Raw genomic sequence first — 20,373 nt, forward strand, 5'->3', positions numbered from 1 at the left:
TCTCCTGTGCAGAGCAGCCAGGGGTGCCCAGGGCTGTCCTGCAGAGCAGGGTCCTGCAGCCCAGGGCGCTGTGCTGGGCCAGGACTCTGCTGCCTGCCAGGGACAGCTCTCAGCCGGCCCTGGAGCTGCTCCCAGCGCTGGCCAGGAGCTGTGGGGGGAAGGAGCCGCCCTGAGCAGGGCAGGTGCTGCTGCTGAGAGGGGCTGGGTGGGGCAGGGCTGCTCCCAGCTCCAGACCAGCCTGGGCACAGCTCCGGAGGGCACTTCCCAAAGAAGGTAAGCCTGGGATTGCTGTAAAGGTCAGGGGATTTCCTGAGAGTGTTTTCAATTTCCTGCTTGGAGCTGGATGGCAAATTTGGGTCTGTGACAAAAAGATTTTTGCTCTTTATATATTTTTCATCTATTCATAGCTCTGTAAATTGCTATTATAAAGTTATAAATCTATAACCCTTACCTGACTCCATTAAACCCTTAATTAACTCTATTTACCTACTATTATATACTTGAAAAAAATTATAATCCTTAATTAACTCTAGTACGTTTCCTTTCCTTTCGCTTATATTTTAGAACAATAAGCTGTCTAAATATATTTTTAAATACTATGTAGTCTTATTATCAGGAGGTGGGCCTACAAGAAGAACATTTTGGTTTTTGAATGTGAACAGAGATAACAAAAACTCAGGCAAAGAAGCCCTTGGACCTACTCCAATGGGTTGAACCAGGGGTGTATAACTGGGGCAACTGAATCTCCTATTGGATGTTCCTGTTAAATATCCTAATTAATCGACCTTAATAAATTGTTTACATCAGGGGCTGGGTAGGCTCCATTTCAACTGGGACACCTGGAAGCTTCCAATAAAGGTCTGATTTTTACTTTACTGTTCTAACACTGTGGCAAGGGGGATGAGAGAAGCAGAACAGGAATTGTAATCCCAGAATGACAGAACATTCTGAGTTGAAAGGGACACACAGGATCATCAAAGGAATGTTTGAACATTTACAGAGACTCCAGAACTGTGACTTTGGGTGGTCAGTCTCTCTGCTGGGAGCCTCCCAAAGGGCCTTCAGCCACTCCTCATCCCTGGACAGCAGCAGCATCACCTCTGCAGGGCCCAGCAGGGCTCTCCTGAGCTGCCCTTGCCCAGCTGCACACAGAGCCTGCCCCAGCCAGGGCCCTGCACACAGGCAGGTTTCTGTAGGGCCGGGCCGAGGGCACACAGGGTGGGATGGGCTCTGCTGGCAGGGACAAGGCACTCTCAGGAGGGGATGTCCAGGCCCAGGGAGATGCTCAGGGAAGGAGAGGGGGCTGAACAGAGCAGTGCTGGGGGAACAAGCCCATCCAGCCCCTCACCTGCCCTCAGCCACAGGGAATCCTTTGCCTCTCACATCTCTCAGTGGCAAACTCAGAGTGCAGCAGGAATGCTGGGGATTTCTGACCTCAGAGAGTCAGGAATGGTGTGTGGGTAGGAAATCAATTCCTAAAACTAACTCCTGCTATTTCCCTTAGAAGTGTGAGTGCAGATGGTACCAACCCTTTCTGCAGTAGGATTGATTCCCCTGACAAATCCTGAATATCCAGCCTTGTCCCTCTGCCAAATGGCCACAAACCCAGGGAAGCAGGGCAGGGATGGCTCCTCGAGAGCCCCCTTAAACAGGCCTGGCTGCTCCTGCCACACTCAGTCAGCACAACTGGAGCTCAGGCAGGGACCTGGGTGAAGGTTTTCCCAGAGCAGGAACATGGGTGGGTGAGTCCCAGCAGGACAGGCTGCAGGGAATGGCCCATGTCTGGCTCCAAGCAGCCTCTCCTGACTTGTCCCTGTCCTTTCTCCATGACCAGGTGCCCATGTGCAGCCACAGCAAATGTCCAACAGCAGCTCCATCAGCCACTTCCTCCTGCTGGCACTGGCAGACACGCGGCAGCTGCAGCTCCTGCACTTCTGCCTCTTCCTGGGCATCTCCCTGGCTGCCCTCCTGGGCAACGGCCTCATCATCAGCGCCGTAGCCTGCGGCCACCACCTGCACACGCCCATGTTCTTCTTCCTGCTCCACCTGGCCCTCAGCGACCTGGGCTCCATCTGCACCACTGTCCCCACAGCCCTGCACAATTCCCTCTGGGACACCAGCACCATCTCCTACTCAGGATGTGCTGCTCAGGTTTTTCTGCTTATCTTCTTTCTTGGATCAGAGTATTTCCTCCTGACCATCATGTGCTACGACCGCTACGTGTCCATCTGCAAACCCCTGCACTACGGGACCCTCCTGGGCAGCAGAGCTTGTGCCCACATGGCAGCAGCTGCCTGGGCCAGTGCCTTTCTCTATTCGCTGCTGCACACAGCCAATACATTTTCCCTGTCTCTGTGCCATGGCAATGCCCTGGGACAGTTCTTCTGTGAAATCCCACAGATCCTCAAGCTCACCTGTGCCAAATCCTACCTCAGAGAACTTGGGCTCATTGCTGTTACTGTGTCTGTGGGATTTGGCTGTTTTGTGTTCATTGTTTTCTCCTATGTGCAGATTTTCAGGGCTGTGCTGAGGATCCCCTCTGAGCAGGGACGGCACAAAGCCTTTTCCACCTGCCTCCCTCACCTGGCTGTGGTCTCCCTGTTTGTCAGCACTGTAATATTTGCTTACCTGAAGCGCCCTTCCATGTCCTCCCCATCCCTGGATCTGGCCCTGTCAGTTCTGTACTCGGTGGTGCCTCCAGCTCTGAACCCCCTCATCTACAGCCTGAGGAACCAGGAGCTCAAGGCTGCAGTGAGGAGACTGATGACTGGATGCTTTCAGGGACATTAAAGTGATTGGCAATTTCTGCAAATCAATTTAAATACAAGACATCTGTGGTACTTCTTGTTGCTTTAACTGTGGGGATTTTTTTCCCCTTTTACTTTCTTCATATTGTCCACAATAAATATAATTTTAGTTCCATTTCTCATATTGTTACTCAACATATCCCCTGTGCCCACAGACTGCATCAATGAGGGGTTGCGTTCTCGGTGGCTTTAAAGGAACTAAAGGATATCCCAGCAGAGTTTTCTGCAGAGATGCCCTTTTGTTGCCTTCTCTGGAGCTGCAGCAGCAATGTCTGTGTGCAGAGCTGGGGCAGATCAGTGCTGGCACAGCAGCTCTGCTCCTGCTGGCCACACCATTCCTGATCCAGGCCAGGAGCCATTGGCCTTCTTGGCCACCTGGGCACACGGCTGGCTCATGTCCAGCCTGCTGTCCATCAGTCCCTGCAGGTCCCTTTCTGCCTGGCTGCTGTCCAGCCCCTCTGTCCCCAGCCTGTAGCGCTGCAGGGGTTGTTGTGGCCAAAGTGCAGGACCCGGCACTTGGACTTGTTAAACCTCACATTGCTGGGTTTGGGCCCTGGATCCAGCCTGTCCAGGGCCCTGTGCAGAGCCCTCCTACCCTCCAGCAGATCCACACCCACATCCAGCTTGGTGTCATCTGCAAAGATGTCCTTGTTTCCATGGCTCCCCTCAGTGTCACAAATTCCCTTTGGTTACACCAGGCCCTGCACTGTCACACTGGTCTCCTTGGTTCCATGGGGCCCCAAAATGTGACAATGGACTCCTTGGTTCCTTGGGGCTTCACAGTGTCACAATGTTCTCGTTGGTGCCGCAGTTTCACAGAGGCCCCTCGGTTCCATGGGGCCCCAGGATGTCACAAAGGCCCCATGGTCACATGAGGTCCCACACTGTCACAATGCTCTCTGTGCTTCCACAAATCCCCTCAGTGCCACAATGGACTCCTTGTTTCCACGAGGCCACACAGTGTCACAAGGGCCTTCCAGATTCCTGGAGGCCCCAGAGTGTCACAGTGGCCCCTTGGTTACACAAGGTCCTGCAGTGTCACAATGTCCCCTGGGTTCCATGAGGCCCCACAGTGTCACCATGGCCTCTGTGGTTCCACCAGGACCCAGTGTCACGGGGACTCCCTGGTTCCATTGGGCCCCAGAGCACCACAATGGAGCCCTGGTTCTATGGGGCTGCACAGTGTCACCATGGTCCTCTTAGTTCCACCAGGCCCTGCAGGGTCACAACGGCCCCAGAGTGTCCCAATCATCACAGAATGACAGAATCAAATAGGCTGGAAAAGACCTTTGGGATCATCAGGTCCAACCAATGCCCTAATACCGCCTTGTCACCCAGACCATGCCACTGAGTGCCACTGGAGAGGGACAGAGACTCTGCCACCTCCCCCCTGGCCTGCCCATTCCAGTGCCCACTCACCCTTTCTGTGAAGAACTTCTTCCTCTTGTCCAGCCTAAACCTCCCCTGGTGCAGCTGAAGGCTGTGTCTTCTTGTCCTGCCCTCCAGCAGATCCACACTCACACCCAGCTTGGTGTCACCTGCAAATTTGGGGATGGTGGGCTCGATCCCCTCACCCAGATCATCGGTGAAGATGTTAAACAGGGCTGGGCCCAACACAGATCCCTGGGGACAGCACCAGGGACTGGACACCAGCTGGGTGCAGCACCATCCCCACCCCTCTCTGGGCCCAGCCTCCAGCCAGCTCTTCCATCTCCCAGCCAGGAGGGAACCTGCCCAAGCCGTGGGCTGCAGCTTTTCCAGGGAATGCTGTCAGAGACAGTGTCCAAGGCTTTGCTGAAGTCCAGATGGACACATCCACAGCCTTTCCCACATCCACAGGTGGGTCACCTGGTTATAAAAGGAGATCAGGGTGCTCAGGCAGGACCTACCCCTCTTAAATCCACGCTGGCTGGCTCTGACCCCTCGGCCATCCTGTGGGTGCCCTGTGGTGGCACTCAAGGTGATCTGTTCCATAACCTTGCCGGGCACCGAGGTCAGGCTGACAGGCCTGGAGTTCCCCAGATCCTCCTTCCAGCCCTTCCTGGGGATGGGCTCACACTGGCACCTCCAGTGCTCTGGGACCTCCCTGGTGAGCCAGGACTGATGGTAAATGATGGGGAGCAGCTTGGGGAGCTCATCCACCAGCTCCCTCATGCCCCTAGGATGGATCCCATCCCATCCCATACACCTGTGAGCATCTGAGTGGCCCAGCAGGTCAGCAGCTGCTTCCTCCTGGATTACAGGGGGCTGTTCTGCTCCCTGTGCCCATCTACCAGCTGAGGAGAACCCTTGTACTAAGGACAATCTGTCCATATATTGAAAATTGATACAAACAAGGTGTTAAGTAGCTCAACGTTTTCTTTATCTTTAGTTACTGTATTTTCCACTGCACCCAATAAAGAGTAGAGGTTCTCCTTATCCCATGTTTTGCTATGAATTTATTCATACAACATCCTTAAACTCTTGCTAAGTTGACTGACCTTCTATCCAAAGTTAATGCACCTTCTTCCTTCCCCCGAGTTCCCACAAAAGCTCCATGGGCAGCCAGGACAGTCATTTTCCTCACCACCTCATCTTTTGCCACACTGGGACAGGCTGCTCCTTCCCCTTTAAGATCACTGTCTTGAACTGTGTCCATCCTTCCTGGACCCCATGGTTTTTAAGGGCTGTTTCCCATTAAAAAATCAGTCCCTGATTCAGTACCCCCCACATCTGTGTCCCAAATAGGCCAAAGTCTGCTCTTCCTCATTCCAGTGTGGAAGTTCTGTTGCTGCCCCTCCTTCTTTCACAGAACATTGAAAACTTGATTATTTCATGGTCCCTGTGCTCCAGGCAGCCTCTGACCCCCACATCTGCCACCAGCCCTTCTCTGTTTGTGAACAGCAGGAGACAGAGCTTTCCTTGGGAGTGCAGTGTTACCAAAAATTCGGTAAAACAGAAAACTCCTTAACACCACTGCAGCATTAAGAAGCAGCATTCTTTATTCAGCCGGATGCACAGGGGATCGCTCCTCCCAAAGCCGAGCATGCTGAGTGCAGGAAAGTTTCTGTTCATATTCTGTATTTTGCACACATATTCATTGATTGTTCTGGACTAAACACACATCTGATAATCATTTCCCCAGAATCATTAACATATTTCCCCTCCCCTTTACCCATGAGTTCTTCTGTCCTGGGGGTCTCTCTGGTGGTCCCTGGTGGTCGTGGACCCCAATGTTCCCGTGGGCCTGGCTGAGCTGGCAGGACACTGAGGCTGGTGAACTTCCAGTTCCCCTTCTCCCACAATGGGCACTGTGTGGTTTCCATGGGCCTGGGGTTTTGGAGAACAAGCTCCAGGCATCAGCTCACCTGTGGAGACAATTTTTCATCTGCTAACCTGAGGTCACATCTATGACTTTACATGAGTGATCTATGACAGATCCATGGTAATGACATCATAGGGTAGTTGATGTGAGCAGGGAAGCCCAGAGCAGGGAAGGCTGAAGGGCTCCTCATGCCAGCCCGGCAGTGCCAGCGAGGAGGGGATGGAGAACACAGAGCCAGGCTCTTCACCACGGGGTCTGTTGGAAGACAAAAGCCAATGGGTGGAAGGGGAAAGAGGGGAGATCAGCCAGGCCAGGAGGAGATGAAATGAGTCAGGCTGGTTTATCATTTCCTCAACTCCAAAAGCAGCCTGACCTCCCTTCTCCATCCACCACTGACAGCTTTGCAAATCAGGAATTGTTTGAGCTGGTTTTCCCCCACTCCAGGATGAGAATCCTGATACAAAAACTTAATTGTGTTTATACCTATCACAGAACCACGTTTGTCTTAAATTAATTTTAGTATGGAAATCACTTGTAGATGGTGGACTTACCAGACACTGCTGGGACATTGCACATAACTCAGGGAATAGCAATTGTTATTAAAGAGTGATAGTTATTAAATTGTGTCCTGTTCAATTATGGTCTGTTGGCCATGAAGAGAAACTTTCTGTGCCTCTGAGTCTCACCAGTTCCTGACCCCCAAAGGACACAAACCTGATGAGTTGTGGTTCCCACTCCAGTGGTGGCACTTGGAGCTCCCTCCATCCCCAGAGCAGAGCTCCCTTGTCCCAGAAAGTCCCTGGCAATGCAGGGATGAAGGAAACAGGACAGGCTGGGGGATCAGGGCCAGGGCACGGCCAGGGATTTGGGGTGGCTGTGAGCCCAGGGCAGGACCCGGCCCTTGGCCTTGGTGAACCTCATCCCATTGTCCTGGGCCCATGGCTCCAGCCTGTCCAGATCCCTCTGCAGAGCTTCCTGCCCTCCAGCACAGCCACACTCCCACCCAGCCTGGGCTCACCTGGAACTGCCTGAGGGTGCCCTCGATGGCCTCGTCCAGATCAGCAATAAAGAGATTTGACTGACCTGGCCCCAGTGCTGAGCCCTGGGGACACCCCTGGATGTGACTCCATTCCTCAGCTGCTCCATTCCCAGAGCAGCCAGGCCTGAGCAGAGCTGTGGGGCCAGAGCCAGCTGGGCTGTGCTGGGGAGAGGCCCTTGGTGCTGCCCAGAGCTCAGGGCAGCTGGCAGAGCTTGCAGGGAGCTGGGCTGGGCTGGGAGAGCCTGGCACAGAAACCATCAGTGTCCATCTCAGCCTGGCTGAGCGGGCAGGGGCAGGAAGATCATCCAAGGTCCACAAGTTCTCTGTGTGGGAGCTGAGCTGGTGACCCCCTGAGCCCTCCCAAGTGCTGGGGCTGCACCTCCAGCTCCAGAGGAGATGTGACAGATGGGAGCAGAGACAAATAATTCCTGGTGGACACTTTCTTGGGTTTGCTTATACAGGTGACCTGGATCCATATGTAGACGAGGAGTTTTGTGTCAGATAACACTGTGGGAGTGATAAGAATAATATTTTTTAACTAAAAATTATATTTCACGCATAATGCACAATGAAAAAAAAAATACACATAGGATCAAATGAGCATCTGAATTTTTCAGAGGATGAGAGACTCATTGATGTTCCAGCTGCCAAACCCGCTCAAATACTTTCCTCAGAGCTTCCTTGAGATGAGAGGTGACCACCAGAGGCCAAGGCCAGCCAGAGCTGTCTGTCCTGGCAGATTTTGTGTGAGATTACCCTTGCATATAGGGAATTTTTCAGGGGGAGTATAAATTTTGGCTGTGGACACCTGGAAACATGGATGGTTCTTTTCCATAGGAAGGAAAGAACAGAGCCCCACTTCTCCAGGGGCTGATGAGATGCAGCCCTCGATGTTCCAAGATCAGCTGGACCTGTCAGGTGGCCCCTGGGATGCCAAGCCAGCCAGACCTGTTCCATGTTCCCTTGGTTTCATGGCACTCTGCAGTGTCCCAATGTTCTGCTTGCTTCTGAAGTGTGGCCCCTTCCTTCCATGAGGCCCCGCAGGGTGACAATGGCCCTTGGGTTCCACAAGGCCCCACAGTGTCACAATGGTCTCCACAGAAAGGAAACCACAGAGCCCCTGTGTTTCAGGATCTGATGAATTTTGCAGTCACCAGAGGCCAAGGCCAGACAGACCTGTCTGACCTGGCAGGTTTGTCTGTGACCAACCTTTGGATATTTGGAATTGTGAATGTTGAATCCCAATTTCAGCTTTTTGTGCCTGGAAGAGAAGGCCAGTTCTTTTCCATAGGAGGGGAAGCATGGATGCCCTGTGTTTGGAAGGCAGGTGAGAGCCCCCCCTAAGGAGGCCAAGGCCAGCCAGACCTGTCTGTCATGGCAGCTTTTGTGTAGGAGCAATCTTTGACTATCGGACTTCTGGGGCTGGAATCCCAATTTTGGCCATGGACACCTGGCTGAAAGAAGGAGATGGATGAAGGATGAAGAAGAAAGACGATTGTTTTTCATAGGAAGGAAAGGGCAGAGCCCCAGTGTTGCAGGGCAGAATGGGGAGACCACCAGAGGCCAAGGCCAGCCAGAGCAGTCTGTCCTGGCAGCTTTTGTCTGGGAGAAACCCTTGCATATAGGGAATTTTGGAGGAAAAGTACCAATTTTGGCCATGGTTGCCTGTGCAGGAGGGATGGTTCTGTTCCACAGGAACGAAAGCACAGAGCCTCAGTGTTTGAAGGCAGGTGAGAGCCAGCTCTCAGGAAGACAAGGTCAAATAGACTTATTGGTAATGGCAGCTTTTGTTTAGGAGCAATCCCTGGATATTGGGAATTTTGGAGGGGGAATCCCATTTTGGCCATGGATGCTTAGTTGAGAAGGGCAGTTCTTTTCCATTGGAAGGAAAGCCCAGAGCCCCAGGGCTCTGTTTCAGGGGAACATGAGAAGAAACCCTCAACATGCCAAGGGCAGTTGGACAAGCCAGGCCAAGCCAACCAGACCTGCTTCCTCTTCCCTTTTATCCATGGGGCCCTGCAGGGTCACACCGGCCCCTTGTTTCCATGGGGCCTTGCAGTGTCACATTGGTGCTGTCATATTGGATCCTTGGTTCCATGATGCCCAGATGTGTCACGCTGGCCTCTTGTTTCCATGGGGCTCCATAGTGTCACAATGGTCCCTTGCTTCCATGAGGCCTTGCGGGGTCACAGGGGTCTCCTTGGTGCCACAGGATCCATGGTGCCCTTGGTTCCATGGGGACTCCCAATGTCAGAAGGGTCTGCTTGTTTCCATGGGGCCCTGCAGATCCCCTTGATTCAACAAGGCCCCAAAGTGTCAGAATGGCCTCCAGTATTCCAATAGGCCCCACAATGTCACAATGGACCTTTGGTTCCGTGGGGTCCCACACTGTTCCATGAATCCTTAGTTCCATGGGGCCCTGTAGCTCCTTGGTTCCATGGTGCCACACAGTGTGACAACTGCCCTTGGCCTGCCAACACTCCATAGTGTCACAATGGCCCCTCGGTTCAATGAGGCCTTGTGGTGTCACAATGGTTCAGTGAGGCCTTTAGTGTCACAAGAGTGTCCATGATTCCGTAAGTGTTGGAACCCTGGATGCTGAGAATTTTAAACTTGCTGTGCTGAAAGGCAGAGACTTACAAGAGAACACTGCGTTTGACCTGAGGCTGTGGAGAAGACTTCCAAAATTGATTAATAGCACTGGGGATACAGGTGCGTAGTTGGTTAGAGGTGTATACTACCACAGGGTGGAAAACTTAGAGTTTGGGGTTTTAGAACATAGTAATAAATATGAAGCATATGGAGGTTTTAGGGTGGAGACAGGTTCTTCTTATTTACCTTCTTCTTACCTCCTTCTTCATGGGTTTGGGTGATATTTTGTGACTGGACAGAAAATCCTGCATTGCAGGCTTCAAGGGATCAGTTATTGGGTTAAAAGGGAAAATAATTTTGTAAGGACGCAGGAGCCTCCAGGTCGGTTTGGATGGATTCAAACGAGAGATCTCTGTTGGTTGCTCTTAGAATATAAGGTTTATTAGGGATGGTGAAAGGTCCTGCCTGGAGCTGCCAGACGAAGCACGTGGCAGGGCCTGAGGTGATGGGGGACAGGAGAGACAAAGGGAAGAGAGGGTGCTCTAGGAGAGCAGGGATTCCAAGAGGGGGAAGATCTAAGAGAGGGGAAGTCCCAAGAGGGCGTCTGGCCTGCCAGAAATGCCTCCGCTGTGCTCTCCAAGATGCACAGGGAGAGCCAGTGAGCAGGACATTTGGGAGGAAATGCTTCCAAGCCTTTGCTGAGGCCAGGCACACACCAAGATCAGCCAAGACTCTCCACCACACTGCCTGGCCCACCCAGCCCAGCTCTGTGCTGGCCCTGGGCCACAGCAGCTTCCACCAAGCAAGGGCAAATGCATGTAGCCAAGAGTAGAAACACAGCAGGCAGGGAAGATGTGAAAAGTGTGTGCGTAAAGGCCTTTTAATTCACAGCTCCAACAGAGAGCTTTGGGGCTCACAGCTGGACAGAGATGGTTCTGCTCACCCCTCTGTCCAAAGCGGGGGAATCACACCTTGCTGCAGGTGCTTGGGTTGGTCCTGCAGGTCCAGGTGGATGCCAAACCTGCTCTTCACAGCCTTCTCCCTTCCCCTGCCCCTCAGCCAAGCGCAACATGCCTGAAGGACTGAAAAGACCCCAGAGAGCCAAAGGGGAACACTTGCAGCTGCTCACTGGGAGCTCCCTGGGAAGCACTGTCCTTGAGAAGCAAGCCCCTGTCCTCCAAAGGCATTTCCCCAAATGTGTAGCTTTCCTGGGGAACACCAACACACCCTTAGGAAACGCTGGCAAAGCTGAAGGACTTCAGGTCCTCTGAGGACAGGCACTCCAGCTGTAGCTCGTATTCCCCCAAGTGCCTTTCCAGGTGGAGGTTCTGAGGTGCATCCCCAGGCCCTCTACAAACACAAGCTGCTCAGTGCCTCTTCACCTGCCTCAACTCCAGCCTGTGGTCATGGCAGAAAAACCAGGCTGTTCCCAGACAGAGCCCAGAGCCCTGCTCCCGCAGGACGCTCTTGCCAGCACCTTCCAGGCCTCTCTGCTGTGCACACAGCGCTTTTCATGCCCGCTCCCAACAGGCTCTGGAAGGCAGAGCACAGCCTGGCTGCCTCTGCCACCAGCACAGCCCAAACACAGGCGGAGGAAGAAGCAGCAGGGGCTGTTTTGCGGCCATGCCCAAGAGAGACTGGAAGGGTGCCCTCCCTCTGCTCTCACTTGCTTGGCTTTCTGACTGGCTCTGAGGCTGGAGCTGCCATTCCTCACTTGTGGGGACCAGAACCACAGCCGGGATCCCGGCACTGCCTGACAGCGCTCCGGGCACTGGCAGGGTCGCGCGTCCCAGTCTGGGGCACCGCGCTGCTGCTTCCTTTGCCCTCAGGCACACCCAAAGCTCCCTGCTAAGCCCGGATGGTCGCTGGTTCTGCCCTCTCCCTGATCCTGTGCAGGGATGGAGCACAGCTGAGCTTTCAGGAAGCTATTCCTGAAAACTTCCAGCATTCCAAGCTCCTTTGCCCTCCGTGGAAGCTTGCCATGGAATCCCTCACAGCTGGCTTCAGAGCATACTCAGCTTGGCTCTTCCAAATTCCAGGGGCTCCAGGCTGCTCAGCGAGATCTGCAACTCCACAGGGTTGTGGAACTGCACCTTCAGCACAGGCACCTTTCCAGCCTGATCTGCCCTCGTTCCTCTGTGTGTGTGCACTGAACACGGCGTGGAAGAGAACAGCAGCAGGGGCCTGTGTGTCCCAGGGCCCGGGATTTGCGCCGCTTCAGTTCCACAGAGATGCAGGTAAGGGGGAGAAACCAAACTGTTTTTTAATGGAAGGGAAAGGGAAGGGATGAGATGGGGGCCAAAAAAAGGGAATGGGCAGCGTTTGAGGGCTGGAGGGAGGGAGCTGTCAACAGGGAGGGGGAAGGCAGCAGCTATGGGAGCTTGCAGCAGGCACAGCTGTGGCCAGCATCAGGTGTGCCTGGAGCTCCAGTGACATTGAGTCCTGCTGCTCTCTTCACTGTCTCCTGGTACTCTGCTTGGGACCCTGGTTCTCTGAATCCAGCAGATGACCTTAGTTCTGCACATCTTTGTCCAAAAAATGCCTGAATTTCCAGCTTAGTGGAGGATGGGCTGTAATCTTCACTTTTGGCTTCAAGGGCTGGAAGACAGATAAACTACCACAGTGAGAGACCAGGGGCTGTGTGACATCACAGAGATCTGTGTAACATCACAGGGGCTGTGTGACATCACGGGTCCTGAGTGACATCACAGAGAGCTTTGTGACATCACAGATCCTGTGTGACATCACAGATCCTGTGTGACATCACAGAAACATCCATGTGACATCACAGAGTGCTGTGTGACATCACAGGGGCTGCATGACATCACAGAGAGCTGTGTGACATCACAGAGAGCTGTGTGAGATCACAGGTCCAGTGTGACATCACAGAGACATCTGTGTGACATCACAGAGACGTCTGTGTGACATCACAGAGAGCTGTGTGACATCAGAGATCCTGTGTGACATCACAGAACCTGTGTGACATCACAGAGAGTGGTGTGACATCACAGGTCCTGTGTGACATCACAGAGACGTCCGTGTGACATCACAGATCCTGTGTGACATCAAAGAGATGTCTCTGTGACATCACAAGTGCTCTGTGTGACATCACAGGGGCTGTGTGACATCACAGATACTGTGTGACATCACTAAAAGCTGTGTGACATCACAGAGAGCTGTGTGACATCACAGATATGTCTGTGTGACATCACAGAGAGCTTTTTGAGATCACAGAGATGTTTGTGACATCACAGGAGGTTGTGTGATGTCACAGAGATGTCAGTGTGACATTACAGAGAGCTGTGTGACAGCACAGAGATAACAGTGTGACATCACAGAGGTAACTGTGTGACATCAGAGAGCTGTCTGTGTGACATCACAGAGAGCTGTGTGACATCACAGAGATAACAGTGTGACATCACAGAGGGCTGTATGATCTTGCACCTTCTGGAAGATGGAGTATCGCCCACTCTGTATTGCCCGGAGCACATGCAATGTTTGAAGTGCCAGCTCTGACATGGCACTACTGACATCCTCTGTCGGGCATTCAAGGGCTGCAAGAGAGAGGAACAGAGCCACGGTCAGATCCCGACTCTGCGGGGAGCCGAGGGGAGCCCCCCCTGCCAGGGCCATCCCAGCCGGCTCTTGCCATGGCCGGGAGGGATCAGGGACCAAGGGGATCAGCCCGAAGCTGCTGGCCACGCATCCCCCACGTGTCCCTGAAATCTCTGTGTGCTCTACCTAGGAGAGCAGAGCTCTCCGCAGCCAGGGCAGGGCTTGCAGCTCGCCCCGGCAGCCCCCGCTGGCAGCCCGCTGCCCTGTCTCACCATTGCAGATCAGCTGGAGCTTTTCCTGCTGTCCCCTCAAGCTCCTCCCGGCCATCCCTGGGAACACAGAGCCTGTCAGGCCCAGCGGCACAGCTCCCTGCCAGCGGCGCTGCCAGCCCGGTGCCCACACACCCTCCTGGCCCGGCTCGTGGCTCACCCATGAACCTGACGGCGCCTCTCGCAGGGGCTCCTGTGGGCTCTGCAGGTAGGGCAGGGCCCGGCGCAGGTGCTCGGCCACGCTGCTGCTGTCCTCTGCCAGCTGCAGAGAGCGGCAGGAGGGAAGGGTTGGCCCCGCAGCCCCGCCGGGCCGGGGCTCCATGGGCACCCGGCTCGGGCCGCAGGAGCCTGGAGCAGAGCCCGCGCGGCCTCGGGCTGCAGCAGCGGGCAGGGGCACAGCTGCCAGCCCGCACACCGAGCACCGCGCTCAGGGGGCTTCTCCAGGCTGGGGCTGCGGCTTCCCGGCCCTCCTTACCAGGCACTCGGTGAACTTCCACAGCTCCTGGTTCTTCACCAGCTTTTCAAGATCCCTCCTCTTCAGGAACTCAGACTCACAAAGCAGCGTTTCCTGAGAAGCCTGGAGAGCAGCAGAGACGCGGAGATGGCCCCACAGCCCAGGGCGCAGGACCCGTCCCTGTGCCAGGGCCTGGAGGAGGCTGCAGCCTGCGAGGTGCCAGGGCAGGAGGCAGCCCAGCCCCTGCCAGGGGAACAGCAGCAGCTGCCGAGTCCTCACCTCTGCCACTCGCTGGTTCTCATCATGGCAGTGGAAGGAGAGTGGCAGCAGGCTCTGGTGCACGTGTGTCTTCAGAGCCTCTTTTTCTTTTTCCTGTGGAAAAGTCATCAATGTTCAGAAGAGGAGTATGGAGAGCAGCTGCACTTGGCTATTGTCCTGTATGAAGGGAAGAAAAAGAGACCCCAGCATTGGCTGCACAGGGCTCAGCTTGGTGCAGGCCTGCAAATCCACAGGGCACAAAGTGTCTGGGCAGCAGCCAGTGGCCGTGGCTGGGGACAGTGAGCCTTACGTGGTCAAGGAGTGGCAGGAGCGCCTCAACCAGCTGCAGTGTGATGGGGCTGGGTGTCAGCATGTCCTTGTCCAAGATGATACAGCTGAGGAGCATGGCTGTCATGCTAACTATCTCTCCATCTGCATCCCACAGGAGCTCCACAAGACTTTCAGTCAGGCTCCACATTTTTTCTCTCTGTGAGGAACACAAGTTTGTGAAATGCCATCCAGCTGCTGCAGGGCCTAGAGGCCAAAGGGCTGTTCCAAAGCACTTGGGCAGCTGAAGCGGGAGGCAGGAGAGCTGGGAGCAGCTGGCCCAGTGCCCAAAGCCCAGCCAAGCCCAAGTGACTGCATTCCTGAGCGCAGCCTCTGCCCCTGCCCCTTCTCACCATTGAGGGATCCTTGATGAGCTCGAGAAGGGCCCTGAGCACCAGGTGACCCCTCTCCTTGCACTCGCTCCTCAGGTGCCTTGACAAGATTTGCAGGACTCTGTCAGCACCGCGTTCACTCAATTCCAGGCACTCGAGGCCCTGAAAGGCACAGGGCAGTGACGGGGGAGCGGCCGGCAGGAGCCCAGAACCGCACAGGGCCGGGCCCAGGCAGCAGCACAGGGCGCGGGCTCCGTCCCAGGCACTGCGGCCAAGAGAGGGCAGAGAGCCGGGAGGCAGCTGAGCGAGGCAGCGCTGGCCTTCAGGCTCACCTCCACAAGGAACGCCAGGGAGGGCAGCTCCCAGCGTGGCTCCTGTGTGCTGAGCAGCCGGAGCAGGTAGCGAGCGATCCGAGAGCACAAGGGGATGGAGACACAGGACATCTCCCTGGCAGGAGACAAAGTAACCAAGACTGTGGGCCAGGGGGACAAACCTCTCCCAGGACTGACTCACAGAGGTCTGGTCTTTCCCCAGCATCCTGCAAGGGCCCCTGGGCTATTTGGGAGGCGGCTCCTTGTGGACACCCTCCTCTCCCAGCCTTTTTCAGTCTGCTTGGCTGTCCCTCGGTGACAAGGCCCTTTGGCCCATGACCACAGGGACTGTGTGGGGCACCCCAGGCACAGAGCACAAATATCAGAGGCAGCAGTGTGAAGGGGGTCTCACCTGGCCAGCAGACCCACGGCACAGTGGTAGGTGTCAGCACACAGCAGCGTGTCCCAGCCACACTTGCGTTCCATTGCCATCACCACATCCTCGTGCTGCATTTGGCAGAGCAGGGACTTCAGGGTCCGCACTGCAAACCTGTGTGCAGAGCAAAGCCCAGGTCACACTGGGAGCACTGGTTCCTGCCCAGGGATTTGGCAAGGACAGGAGGACAGGCATGGAGCACCTGCTGGGGTTGGAGGCAAGGCCGTGTTGCTGCTGGAATCCCTCCCAGAAGGTATCGATCTGCTCTGGCATATCCAGAGTGCTGAAGAACAGTTGGAAGAGCAGATGGACAAACAGGCGGGGGAAATACACGGTCACCATCTGTGGGACACAGGGCAGCTGGAGGATCTTCCACATCACCACAGTTGCCTGCAAAGGACAAAGCCCCTCGAGACAGTGCTCAGTGCCGAGGTGTCCGTGTGGCAGGGCCCGAGCACGGGAGGGAGAGGCCCGGAGAGACGCAGGGGGAGCACCGGGTCTGGTGGCCCTGAAGCTGTCCCGAGGCCAGGTTTCAGCCCAGCACCTGAGGCTGGGAGACGCCGTGGGGGAGGGAGGATGGAGAGCTGCTGGAGGGGTGGCCTTGGGGCCAGCAAAGGCAGAAACTCACAGCCAGGGCAAGGACAGCCGTGTGGTCCCCATCGGAGGTGCACGTGCTGTGCTCTGGCCAGCTCCCCAGCACATCGAGGAGTACGAGCATGGCCGGCTCTGCAGTCCTGGGCGAGCACATGATGCTCTTCCACATGGCCAAAGCAGCTCTGTGGGGTCAGAGCTCTGTCTCAGAGGGGTCTGGGACACAGCAGCGTGGCCTGGGCGGCAGTGGGGAGCTGAGCTGCTCTGCCAGCCCTGCCTCTGCCCACTGCCCCTCACTGGCAGCACGCAGGCAGCCCAGCCCTGTGGGGACTGGCCCCTGAGGGGCAGGGGGGAAGCATGGCAGCACGCTGGGGGGCTGGCAGGGGCCAGGGCTTGCCAAGGGAACAGCCAGAGGGCCCTGGAATTCTCTGTTGGTCAGACACCTGGGACAGGCTGTACAGGGTGAAGGGCTGCTGAGCCTTGTGGACACGTGGGCCCCGTACCTGTCACACACTGGAGCCACACGCAGGAGAGCCATCACCACGTCACAGGGCTGTGCCTCTGTCAGATCCAGAAGGGGCCTGTACAGATTGTACTCAGGAAACTCATTGGCCACGAGGATGTACCTCATCATGGCAGGCACCTGGAGAAGGCAGGGGAGACTTGGAAAGCTGCCAGAGGAAGGAATGTGCCCAGCTGCCCCAGAGAAGTGCTTCCCTTGCCACCACACTGCCATGGCCTCAAAGGCTTCCAGGGAGCAGCAGGTGTGGCTTGGGAGGCCAAGCAATTGCTGGGAGGAGAAAAGCCAGGCCACAGGCTGCTTACTTGCTTTGGGCTGGAAGGACCCTCCTGCAGAAGCAAATCCAGCAGGGCAGCACTTGGTCTTGGGCTCTGACCACAGCACCCGTGACGCTGCTCTCTTCCCCCCGAGTCCTCTTCGTGAATTTGCAAACCATCTGCAGCAGAAGGGCAAGAAGCCCGGGATGTTGCATGGAGTGCTCCGAGCACAGTGCTGGGCTGAGCAGTGCCAGCAGGCCCAGCCCAGGTGGGGATGGCTGCAGGTACCTGCGCTGTTCTGCGGAAGTGGCCACGGGTGCGTTCCTGCTCTCGTGTGCGCTGCACGGCTGCACCTGGCAAAGAGCGAGCGCAGCCCGAGCTGAGGGGCTGCGGGAGAGGCCGGAGAACACAGCCCAGCCCTGCGCTGCCCAGGCAGGGACAGCCCCGCGCCCCCCCAGGGCATGGAGCACGGCTGTGGGGTGTCTGCCCGGCCCCTATTCCATCCTGTCCATGGGCATGGCCCCAGGGGATGGGATGGGATGGGATGGGATGGGATGGGATGGGATGGGATGGGATGGGATGGGATGGGATGGGATGGGATGGGATGGGATGGGATGGGATGGGATGGGATGGGATGGGATGGGATGGGATGGGATGGGATGGGATGGGATGGGATGGGATGGGATGGGATGGGATGGGGCCAAGCTGGCTGAAGGCACCAGCCCTGTGGCCCAGCTCTGCCACTCACCCCTCTGTGGTGGCTGGAACTGCTCCACCTCTTCAGGCTGCTGTGCTGGGGCAGCTCCAGGGCCTTCTTTCTCCTCCTTCCCCCAGGCCAGCTTGGGCACGCTCACAGGTCTCTTCTCTACGTCACTGCCTGGATTCATGGCTACTTGCAGAAGGTGAAAAGGAAAAGGTCTGAGTCAGCAAGTGCTGCAGTTATGCCTTGAGGGCACCTGCAAGAGTGAAGTCTTGGCAAGGCTACAGAACAGCAAGTCCTGCACTCTGGTCTTGGGGGCTCCAGCCACAAGGACAGGAGACTCCTGTCAAGGACAGTGCAAAGCAAATGCCACGGTCTGCCCTCGAGGGCAGCTGCAGAAGAGATGCCTCGGGAAGGCCAGGGGTCACCAAGTGCTCTGGTCTGGCCACGAGGTCACGTGCAGGAGTAATACCTCGGGAAAGCTCTGGGTCAGCAAGGAACATGTGCGCTGTGTGAGGGCTCCTCACAGCACCGTTCTCTCTGTCCTGTATCGTCGCGTGCACCAAGCACTGTGGAGTGGCCTTGTCACTGCCAACACCTTTGCCACAGTGTGTCACAAAGGGCCCTTGGATACCCTGTCCCGTTCCATTCCAAGGTGACCATGCTGCACCATGTCACAAAGGGCCCTTGGATACCCTGTCCCGTTCCATTCCACGGTGACCATGCTGCACCGTGTCACAAAGGGCCCTTGGATACCCTGTCCCGTTCCATTCCATGGTGACCATGCTGCACCGTGTCACAAAGGGCCCTCGCACACTCTGCCACCTGCCCTGGGGCCACCCCCAGCCCCCCAGAGTGGCCCAGGTTGGAAGGAATGCCTTGCCCCAAGTGTGTCAGACAGCCCAACAGGATCTTTAGGAACGGCTCAGACCATCAGCAAACGCTGCCCTGCTCTGCGGGCTCAGAGCAGCAGGAGCCCCCAGGGCTGCCGACACAGCCGCGGCGGGAAGGGCACGGGGCCCTGCACAGAAGCTGGCACGGCCTCCTCGGGACACGTCCCACATGGTGGCCATCCTAAGCACGGCCGTGTGACACAGACCAGGAACGTGTGGGCCAGGGCAGGAATGCTGCTCTGAGCCTGGGGCCCGGGGAGCGCTGACATCAGCCGCTGAGGCACAGTCCCCGCCGAAGCAGAGTTCCCCCGAGCCCTGGCAGCACCGGGGCCCGTCTGCTGCCCCAGAAACCTGTGCCCCAAAAGGGCTTCTCTGCCAGAGGGCAGCCAAAGCTGGTGTGTGTTGCAGCATTTTTCAGAGAAAGAGGACATGAGTTATGAGAGTTGAGCTACTCCAGTCTAGGCCTCAGGTTTGGGCCTTGTGAGGCCTTCAAGCCTCTGACGCAGTTAGAAATTCAGAGCTTGGGGCGCAGATAGAAATAGTATTAAGGTGTGACGTGGACCACTGGGCTGTCTGGGTGTGAATTAGTATACGTTTATAGTGTAAGCCACTTTAAGGAAAAGGTAAACAATGTAAACCTACCAATCAGAGTGCCTTTGTTTCTGTAAACTATGTAGAAGCTTATATAAACTACCATCTTATCTCGAATAAATGGAGAACATTTGATTAACCACATTGGTTCATATCAGTGTTTGTCTTGTCCAGTTTCCCATTTTCCTGAGATTCCCTGGCTTTTGGTGTGCATTTGGGGCTGTGCTCCGTCCTACAGGGGCTGTTGGTAGCAGCACCTGGAGCAACTGGTGGCAACACTTGGTGCGTGTCAGATGTTGTTGCTCCTTCCCGAAATGATTCTTTCATGGAAGGGATTAGCAGCAGCACAGAAACACCAACAGCTACTCAACTTCACAGGACAAAGAGAATCCACCGAAACACTGTCATGTTTTCTTGTGCTTTTGTGTCTTTCTTGCACTCTGAAAGACAAAGAATTGGCCCAAGCCCTGCTATTCAAATCTCCAGCTGCTGTGTGTCTTCCTGTGGCAGCTCACGTGCAAACACAACTGGCTGCCTGCTCAGCTCGGCACTGGACGGCCACAAACAGGGAGGGCCCTGGTGAACATCTCTTTGGTCTGGTGGGGCAGCGAGGGCACAGGAGACAAAGACTGCTCCTCCCGAGTTCATGGGGCAATAGAGAGATTTTATTTCCCACGCCCCCCCTTACACAGGGCATTTGAAAGACCAGGTCTGGAAGCTCTCATTGGTTTGAGCTCCACGCCCCTTCAGGTTCTGGCCCGTGAGGTGCCTGCAGTTTTGGGAGATATTTGATTGGTCAAGACCCCTGTCAATCATGGTAACATCTCACCTTTCTTTATAAAATTCTGTGTATTGTTCTCTGTCACCCATCTGCAAGGGCCCTTTGCAAACATGGTGACAGAGGACAGCGTGCATCTAATTTACACTGGAGCTGCAGCATTCCCCTCCAGGAACTGTTAGGGGAGAACTCAGGCCACAGGCATAATGATTCTCAGTTACAAATTGAACTTATCTCTAAAAGCAGAAAGCTATTTAACCCTGAGCCCATTTAACCGTCAGAGAAAAATCCAATTTTAAAAAACAACCTTTAAGCACTTGATCCCTTGGAGAAAAACCGAACTCCCAGGAAAACAGTCT

General features: G+C 55.5%; 1 protein-coding gene across 1 annotated transcript; it reads left to right on the top strand.

Annotated features, from left to right (window-relative positions):
* Positions 1-2,025: 2,025 nt before the first annotated feature.
* LOC140681052 (olfactory receptor 14J1-like) lies at positions 2,026-2,790 on the top strand. The gene has a single exon (XM_072920250.1). The coding sequence runs from the start codon at positions 2,026-2,028 to the stop codon at positions 2,788-2,790; it is 765 nt and encodes a 254-aa protein (XP_072776351.1).
* Positions 2,791-20,373: the final 17,583 nt, after the last annotated feature.

This window comes from Taeniopygia guttata, chromosome 31 (assembly GCF_048771995.1).
Source record: "Taeniopygia guttata chromosome 31, bTaeGut7.mat, whole genome shotgun sequence".
Taxonomy (NCBI): domain Eukaryota; kingdom Metazoa; phylum Chordata; class Aves; order Passeriformes; family Estrildidae; genus Taeniopygia; species Taeniopygia guttata.